General features: G+C 52.7%; 1 protein-coding gene across 3 annotated transcripts; it reads right to left on the reverse strand.

Moving 5' to 3' along the window:
• Positions 1 to 475: 475 nt before the first annotated feature.
• On the reverse strand, positions 476 to 8,929 carry JMJD6 (jumonji domain containing 6, arginine demethylase and lysine hydroxylase). 3 transcript variants are annotated; one of them, XM_043461783.1, is made up of 7 exons: positions 8,585 to 8,929; positions 7,664 to 8,052; positions 6,553 to 6,839; positions 5,565 to 5,700; positions 4,129 to 4,267; positions 3,308 to 3,435; positions 476 to 1,919 (listed from the first exon to the last, which is right to left on the reverse strand). In XM_043461783.1, the coding sequence occupies exons 1-7, from the start codon at positions 8,711 to 8,713 to the stop codon at positions 1,883 to 1,885; spliced, it is 1,245 nt and encodes a 414-aa protein (XP_043317718.1). In that variant the 5' UTR covers positions 8,714 to 8,929; the 3' UTR covers positions 476 to 1,882. The 3 variants fall into 3 exon arrangements, 2 of the variants coding, with proteins under 2 accessions (XP_043317718.1, XP_043317726.1); XR_006268186.1 differs by lacking the exon at positions 476 to 1,919 and adding an exon at positions 4,986 to 5,079 and having other exon boundaries at positions 8,585 to 8,914; XM_043461791.1 differs by lacking the exon at positions 476 to 1,919 and having other exon boundaries at positions 3,041 to 3,435; positions 8,585 to 8,909.
• Positions 8,930 to 9,096: the final 167 nt, after the last annotated feature.

Below are 9,096 nucleotides of genomic sequence, written 5' to 3' on the forward strand. Positions count from 1 at the left end.
TTACGCTCAAGTTGAGGGAGAAGCGGTTGGTAAGGATTTGAGGAAAAGGAGTGTGAGAGCCCGGCAGCGACACTGGGGAAAAGAAGGAGGCACTTTGAAGATGTCAATAAAAGCTTTTAAAAAGGAGGAGGAACGCCATTCAGATATGAACGCGATCTCTGGATGATCCCTTCAGGGTCTGGAGTCGCTCACCCTAGAGATACTTCCTGGGCTTCCCTGGTGGCTCAGTGGTAAAGAATCTGCCTGCAGTGCAGAAAACTCAGGTTCAATCCCTGGGTTGGGAAGATCCCCTGGAGAAAGGAGTGGTACTCCATTCCAGTATTCTTGCCTGGGAAATCCCACGGACAGACAAGCCTGAGGGCTCTAGTCCATGGGATCACAGAGTCAGATACCACTCAGTGACTGAGCACTCACAGGTACAGCCACTCCCTGGAGCCAGAGGGTGTGTGTGTGTGTGTGTGTGTGTGTGTGTGTGTTGGGGGGGGGGGGCGCGGGTACAGGTAGACTGATACTAGGAAGTGAGCAGAAGTTCCATCCAATCCACACATGAGTTTTGGTTGGCCTTTTAAAATGCAGAAAATTGGGCGAAGACAAAATAGGGGACCAGCCTTCTAGAGTAAAGCCACATGACCAACCCAGGGAGTTAGGAAGGGACAACTGGTCGGTAGACAAGTAAACAGGATTCCCCTGATTATACCCACTTTAAGGGAGGATTCTGAGTGGCAATGGGCATGACTCCAGTTGACAGCCACACTCCTCTGCGCCTGGTGGCGCTGGTGAGGCTCCTCTGCCTTCACCTGCTGGTGCCCTTCTCTCCCGCAGTCCAACCTGGAAATTGTCACTGGGTGTGTCCTCGACAGCCCCCTCTTATAACACTTTAATTGAATTTAGAGACAGATGAATGCAAGCAGGTGAATCGAGAGGGCAAGAGATGGAACCTACTGGTCAACCTCTAAGTATTTAAACCAGAGTTATTTAGAAACCTAAACAGATCCCAAAGACCAGACGAACCACCTCTGCATTTATTCCTGGCTGCTAACAGGATCGCCCACCTAATGTCTGCAGGTCCGGGATATGAAGCTGTTAATCATGAAGCCTCTTAGAGAGTGAGAGCTTCTGACTCAGGGATCACGTACATGGTGGGAAAGATGGGGACAAATTTGTAAGAACCTGGTCCTGTTTATAACTTCAGTTCTGTGATGACAACACACTGAACACCTTTCCCACTTTGATCATAAACCCAACAAGCCCGATGTGTCATCCTTCCCCCACAACACACACCATGTGAAAATATCCTTGGAATCTCACATCCTCTCTGACCACGGAGAAAAGGTGACGAACGCTAAGGCTGCACTAGGCAGTGGGTGAGTGAGTGGCGCTGGCCCCCGGCCAGGTTTCTGCTGCCGAATGCATTTCTGGACGGATGACGGCACACAGGAAGGCGGTGTCCTCGTGGTCCTTCTTTTACATAACTGGTTCACACGGAACTCAGAGTCCACTCACCACTCTTGGCGTCTCTGCTTGCGTGCAGCCAGACACATGTGGCTGGTGGGAGTCCCTCAACACCACCAGCAAGGCGACAAGGCATTCAAAGGATCACAGCCCTCCAGGCTTGCAGTTGGCGGAGACAGAAGCTTCTCACCTGACGTCACGGCGGCCTTCAGGGCTTCACTGAGCGTGCTGAATTTTTTTTTAACTTCTTGACAATCTAGTCTCAGTTAGCAGAGAAAAAACAGCATTTGACTGGAGACATGAGCTTGGGCCAGAGAGGATTATCCAAATTCAGAGAAGACAAAGGAGAAGGTAGGAGCAGAAGACAGGAAGACTGAGGTGGGTGGCTGCCAACAGCTCCCACGGGAGCCACCTCAGGGAGAGCTTCAGTTTAGGGGTGAGCACGGCCTCCACAAGTGTCCCTAATCCTGTCAAGGAAAGTACAACCACCTGTGATCAGCAGGTAGACAACAGGGGCTGCTGCAAAGGGGAATGAAAGGTTAAAAGCAGAACCCCCAGGGCCCTGGGCTGAAATGGATAGCAGGGCCTTCTCTAAAGACTTTCCTTATAAAGTATGAATACAAAGTCATACCCCAGGGGCAGATATAAGTCTACAGCAGTAGAAACAAGGCAAGAAGAGAAATCTACAGCTGGAAAGGACAACTAGGGCTGAGAAATGAGTGATCCAGTCTGATCAGTTCATCTGATTAGGACACCCGAATAGCCCCCCACAGGATTCCAACCAGACCCCAGAGAATGAGGAAAAGATGACAGAAAGGAATGGGGTCCTCCATTTCTGTCACATTTAGGCAAGTGCTAGGCTGCTTGGAGACACAAAGAATGTAACAGGGGCTTCAGCTGCAGCAGGCAGGGCCTTCGGACAGAATCCCAAGAGCTTCGGGATTTCACTGTCTTCCCAGAAACCATCCATCTTAGTGCCGCCCCGGTGACACTTCAGCCAGCAGCATGTGGAACAGGGCTCGGGGGCTCAAAGACCGGGGACGCAGCAGGGTCTCCACACTTCACTGCAGCGCTGGGAGAGCCACTTGCAAAAAGCTTAGCTTATTGATTTTATCTCAAGTTTTAACTTATTCAGATCCAATTCAGGGTTTTTTTTTTTTAATAATTTATTTAATTTGTTTAGGCTTGTGGGATCTAAGTTCCCCAAGTTCAGGGACTGAACCCAGACCACTGGCAGTGAAAGCTCAGAGTCCTAACCACTGGACCACCAGGGAATTCCCTCACTCAGGTTTAACACAAAAACAAAACCCCACTGGAGACATGATTAAGATTTTATTTAAATAATCTGCAAGTGCTCCACGGAGCAGTGGCAAACTGGGAGAAAAAGCAGGAGGCCACACCTCAGACTCTTCAGAAGTTTGGGGATGACTTCTCAGCGTTTCCCCCTTTACTGTGATAACAACCATCATTTCCCCACCGAGGGCAGCCACCACCCGCCAGCAGAGTCAGTATTTTCTCCTAAGGTCAGGGCAAGAAGAGCAATGAGAGGAGGTTCTGGTGTTTTCCAGGAAAAAAAAATTCAAAGATATAAGATGAATTTAACTTTTATTAAATAACGTCAAGGTTTCCCTTGGCACCATTCACACAGATCCTCACCCTTATGCATAAAACAAGCCACGTTCATTTGCATCGGTAGCGGAGAAGAAAGCTACTGTCGCAAACACTGAGTGAACGGCTCCCGTGCCCCAGAGGTCCTCATTCTCTGGCTTTCGCCGGCCCTCCCCGGGCAGCCCCGGGGCCCTGCTGCAGGCTGCAGACGCGTCCTCGCGCACAGACAGCAGGCACGCGCGGTCACCTGGAGGAGCTGCGCTCTTTGCTCACGCAGTCGTCCTGCGAGGTGGTGTCCCCATTCCCCACCATGCCACACGTCCGCCTCTTCTTCCTGCGGTGCATCGTGCCTTCACCTTCAGAGCCAGACTCGCACTGGACGCGGAAGGGAGAAATAGGGCATCAGTCGGAGGCAGCTAGGGATTGAACCTGGGCCCTCAGCAGTGAAAGCAGAGTCCTGACCACAGAAACCAGGCAACTCCCTCTAGGTTTATTATTTACCATCCGCGGAAATTCCCAACGTGGGCTTTCAGTCTGGAGAATGCTTGAGTTTAAACCCAACACCCCTGTCCCCAGCTGTGTGATCCTGCGTCATTTACCTAACCGAATCTTCAGCTACTTCTCACCCCTAGAGAGCACTCTGCGTGCGTGCCGTGTGCACGTGAAGTCGCTTCAGTCACCTCTGACACTCTGCGACCCTATGAACCATAGCCCGCCAGGCTCTTCTGTCCACGGCACTCTCCAGGCAAGCATACTAGAGGGGATTGAGGGGATCTTTCCAACACAGGTATTGAACCCGTGTCTCCTGTCTCCTGCATTGGCAGGTGGGTTCCTTACCACTAGCACCACCTGGGAAGCCCAGTGATTATTTAAATGATTAACAAACACCTTCAGAGTTATAAAATGGGCAAACTTTACCCCACAGAAGGACTGAGGACAGTCGCAGTTCTTGGAAGAAGGTGAAACATGACCCCCCCTCTCTCCCTCCTGGGGAGGAGGCAGGAAAGCCCCCTCTGGTTTTTCCAGGGTGCCCTGCCGCGGAGGACCAGGGAGCGAGCGCAGCCTCACCTCTGAGTCTGAGTCGGACGAGCTGGAGCTGGAGGAGCTGGAGGAGTCGCTGGAGCTGTCGGAGGCGATCCCTGTGGATTCCTGCAGGTCGACGGAGTCAGCCAGGACTGCCAACTCCGGGTGCTCCTGCTTCAAGATCCTGAGGGACGAGACACGTGCTCTCAGTGCGGCGACACCCACCCACAGAGCCCCAGACTCAGGGCTGAGCCCTGCCTCTCCTAGATGTGCCGGGACGGTGGAGAGGACACACACGGATCCACAGGCCGGGGACAAGAGCCCCCCCTGCTGCTCAGGCTTTCCTGAAAGGAAAACTAGCCACACGCAACTTGCTGCTACCTCCTGAGCTGCCCAGCCACGTGTGCTGCCCACACGAGGCCACGCTTCCCTGAGTTAGTCTTGGGAGAAACCATCTCTCTCCCTCGTACTTTTCCCTGCACCTTCCTAGCTAATGTTTTTTAACCTCTCCTTTCCACAGCACAGTGCTCAGTGATGGGAGCTGGGCTCGGTTAATGTTCTTTTTGTTAAGAGCAGAAACAATGAGGTTTGTGAGAGGTAAGAAGCATTGGGTGACGGAGAGGGTCCCCCCTCACTGGAAGGTAAAGCTGGACGGGACTGTCGGGGGGCAGCTGCCAGCCCGCCCCTTAGGGACCTCATCTGGCGGCCCCTGCAACCAGGGACAAAAGACGTACTGTTCGGGAAGGCCTTTTGGAAGGACCAGACGGCAGTACGCAGCGGCCTGAGGGATGGAGTCAGTGGGCCTCGGACGCCCAAGAGTCCGGGGAGAATAAAGCCACCACCCTTGCTGGCCCTCTCAGCAGGGAGGCTGAGCACTGAGCAAGCCGGGATCCCTCTCTTACCCCGAGAGCTGGTCCCTCCAGGTCAGGGTTGGGACACAGTGGCACGGGGTGGCTGGGGGTGGCTTGCACTGCCGCTGCCCGTGCTGTATCTGTTCTGTGGATAAACAGAGGAGCTAAGTCTCCAGGGCAGTCACCTCACTCACGAGAACTGAAGGTAATAAGTTCAAATGGGGGGTAAAGCTTTTGGAGTAAGGAAAAGAAAACAACCAAAATCAAACCCAAACAAAATGGCTACCTTTGCTAGAGCTAGCTTTGAGGAAAACCAAAACCAAAACCAAACAAACGAAAACAGAAAATGAGGAACAATACCAATTATGACCGTGTTTGTTTGTTGGGACTACCTGGCCTTGATCAAACATGCAGTCTGAGCCTGTCACCTTGAGGCGGGCAAGCCTCCTGAGAACTGGCCCTGACCTTGGACCCACTCTTCTTCTACCTGTGAGGTTTTGCAGCCCCAGTTGTTCTCAGGCCTGATTTAAACTCAGCACATGTTATAGCAGCAGTGGACTCTTGCCATTGTATCACTGGGGTAGAAGTTTGAGAAAAGCAAAAAATAAGGAAAAAAAAAATGTCTCTCACCTATACCATTTCCTCGACAACTTTGGTCTCCCTCTTACCGTCTTGTGCCAGACAACAGGGAAGTTGGTACTGCTGGCAAAGTTCTGGGTGATGGCAATGGTGGTGTCAAGATTGAGGACAACGTGCCACCAGCCTCCTGAAATCCAACAAATAAACAGTTAAACAGGAACAGGCTCTACACACAATCACCCTACAACACAAATTTCACATAACATGTGACACAAACTTCAGAAACTGGGGATTCCTGTCCACAAGGGACAGTCTTAAGAGAACCAGGACCCGGTGTGGTAAACGCTCCTCCTGAGGCAGGAACCACCAACCACCTGCTTGTGTCAAGTTTCACTGGAGCCTGGCCATGCCTGCTTTCCTGCCACCTGGGCAGAGCTAAGCACTTACGACAGAAACCATCCGGCCTGCAGTGCCTAAAATATTTATTCTCTGGCTCTTTTACATAATAAATGTGTCCAGCCCTGACCATCCAAAGCTGTGACCAAAACTGTAAAGGCAGCAAGTTCTCCGGTTTCTAGGAGGAGGGTGCATACCTTAAATACCCTCAATTCCAACACTTAACCTATCAAAACAAAGTGTAATTTTCAGGTGTGGGATTTCCTGCCTCTTGGCTTTTAAGTAACTGTTTCCTGACTCAATCCACCCAGTGCTACACTGTGTCAAAAACCCCATTTATGGAAATAAGCACAAGTCACTGAACACACACAAAGACACTGGGTAACTAGTAGGAATAAAAATGAACAGGCACTCCAGCAGATAAGAAGTTTTTCAATAGTCATTATACACACAGGCTACAAGAAAGGTGGACAGCAGCCCCCGAGCAGATCATCACACAGCAACACCTCACAGTCAGAGGCAGGCCCCAGTCAGTTCACCCAGAGTCAGCATGCAGAGGGGCTTCTTTGACTCACTGTATGTAACTGTGCTCCAAAATGACAGATTACTGAAATCAAAGAAAGTACTTTCGGATCATTTATACCTGGTACAAAGACAGTCTCTCCTGGTTTCTGTAAGATTTCCAGGGGTTTGAATTCAGGTGGCCAGGTTGGAAGCTGCGTCCGGGGATAGATGATGTTAAACCAGGTAATAGCTTCATCTTGCTGGTTCCCTCCTTCTTCTCGGGTCACCTTGATGAGTTCCCTAGGTGTGCTGGTAGGGAACAGGCACCAGCGCTTGTGGCCCTGAACTAAGGCATTCCAGGCACTGGTTCCCAGAGGGTCGATGTGGATTCCTGTTCCAGAGCGTGGTGGCCCCATCACAAACCACCTAAAGGATGGAAGCATCCAAGATGTGCAGTGTAATTTAACTACATATATGCCACAAAAGCAGCTTTCAGTTTTATACAAATGTTACTGTTATTTTGAAAACTGGGCAAATTCTGATATACAGAAATGCTGAGTAAATTGTACATGGACTGATCCCTAACAGAAAAATCATTGACGTGGCTTATTGCTGGACTTTAGCTATTAAAATGTCCCTTACAGAGACTTTCCTGGTGGTCCAGTAGCTAACACTACGAGCTCCCAATGGAGGGGGCCCAGGTTTGATCCCTAGTCAGGGAACTAGGGGCTTCCTTGGTGGCTCAGCAGTAGAGAATCCACCTGCTATGCAGGAGATGCAGGTTTGATTGAACCGATCCCCTGGAGTAGGAAATGGCAGTCTACTCCGGCATTTTTCCCTGGGAAATCCCATGGACAGGGGAGCCTGCAGAGCTACAGTCCCTGGGGTGGCACAAGAGTTGGCTACGACTGAGCGACTAAACAACAACAAAAGGGAACGAAATCCTGCATGCCTCAACGTAAAAGAGCCTGCATGCCGCAACCAAGACCTGGCACAGCCAAGATAAGTAAATATTTAGGGAAAATAAAATGTCCCTTACAGATCACTGGTTCAACTTTGATTGCATGCTTGGGTCACATGAGCGAGCTTTCAGAAATCTGATGCCCAGGCAGCATCAGGCAGGAGGCTCTGGGCAGGTATGGGAAGCCCTCTAAGTTCCATGAGCAACCAAGGCAGAACCACTCACTGTTTCAGAAAAAAGATTAGTTGCTGGAGACAAGATTATAACCACATCACCGCCCAGTATTTACCTGTAAGGGGGCCTGCGCTTCTCCCCCGCATACTGGAAAAGGTCATCGGTGAAAAACTTGGGCACCTTGTAGTCTTCCAAAAGTTTCCTTCTTTTGGGGTGCTCCCCGTAGCTGCTGTCAAAGATGTAAAGGGGGCTGTCATCGCGGGTGCTCTCCATGTACTCGATGTAGTATTTCATCTTCATCTTCACTGAGTACCCGTCGTTATCCTCCCCACACTTGAACTTCTGGTTCCGGTATTTCCTTTTGAGGCGCTCCAGAGTCCACTTCTCCTGCGCGGACCAGCCCTCTTGGGCATTCAGCAGAACCACGGGCTTGTACGGTCTTTCATATCGCTCCACAAATTCTTCCACTGACAGTTGTAAAGCGTCTGCCCTTTCCACATTGTCCTGAGGGAATCAGAAAAGACCCATCGAATTAAAAAAAAAAAGAGAGAGAAAGAAAAGCCCAGTGGCAGGTAAGGGTGTTCCCCAAAGCCAACTAGCAATCACATGCCCAAGGAGCCAGATTCTAGTTCTGCCTCCTCGTAGGGAGGGGAAAGGACGTGCGTGCGTTCGGGCACGGCAGCGCCACCGCTATCCCACCAGGCAAGCGGGGCTTCGCGTCTCCCACTCGTGGCCTTGGACGCCCAAGTCCCCTATGGCCCCGCCGCCCAAAAGGGGTGCAGGGGTGACAGGCCTCGTGGAGGGTGTCAAGGGCGTGGGGCTCCAGCTGCCCCCGGCAGGCGCGGCTGCGGCGAGGAGAAAGGAGGCCCGCCCTGGAACGGGCGCCGACGACCCCGACCTCCGCGGGGTGCGGGCGAGCCCATCGGAACTCCGGGCACAGCGCTGGGCGGCTGGCGGACCCCGGTCCCGGGAGAGGTGCGCACAGCCCCCGGAGGATGCCCGTGGTCCGCCCGGCCCGCGATCGCGGCCCGCTTACCGCCACGGCCGCCGGGTTCAGCGGGAAGCTCTCGTAGTAGTTGTGCCGGGTCCAGTCCAGCGAGTCCTTCAGCTCCGGCCGCGCACTCCGCTTGGCCTCGCGGATCCGCTTCTTGCTCTTGTGGTTCATCCTGCAGGGTCACCACCAGCTGGTTCCGCGACAACCTCGGCGCAGCTCGCTTCCTGCCACCAATGCGCCGCCCCCCTCCCCGCACACACACACCCAGGTTCGGGCGACGGCAGCACCAAATCGCCCTTCGCTTCGGCCCGGCGCCTTTAAAGTCGCTTTCCAGAAGATTCACTCCCTAACCACCTCCCGAGCCTCCGGTTGGACCAGTAGCTGTCGTCTTCCCCGCCCTCCGGCCTCTCGCGATAAGCCATTGGCCTCCGCGTCTCCGGGTCCAGCCCTCACACAGGCAGGATCTCCGCCATGTTGGGAAGGTCAGCCCAGTCGTGTTACCTCTTCGTTGCGGCTCCGCCTCTCCCGCGCCCGCTTCCGGTTCGTCACTTCCG

Source organism: Cervus canadensis, chromosome 1 (assembly GCF_019320065.1).
Source record: "Cervus canadensis isolate Bull #8, Minnesota chromosome 1, ASM1932006v1, whole genome shotgun sequence".
NCBI lineage: Eukaryota > Metazoa > Chordata > Mammalia > Artiodactyla > Cervidae > Cervus > Cervus canadensis.

Bases quoted from the DNA above. Each gene is read 5' to 3' on its own strand.
- JMJD6 (XM_043461783.1), bottom strand. From the start codon at position 8,713: ATGAACCACAAGAGCAAGAAGCGGATCCGCGAGGCCAAGCGGAGTGCG. The intron at 4,268-5,564 runs GTGAGAGACATT...CTCGTCCCTCAG, and splicing joins TTGTCGAGGAAATGGTATAG to GATCTTGAAGCAGGAGCACC. The intron at 3,436-4,128 runs GTGAGGCTGCGC...TTCCGCGTCCAG, and splicing joins CGTCCGACTCAGACTCAGAG to TGCGAGTCTGGCTCTGAAGG.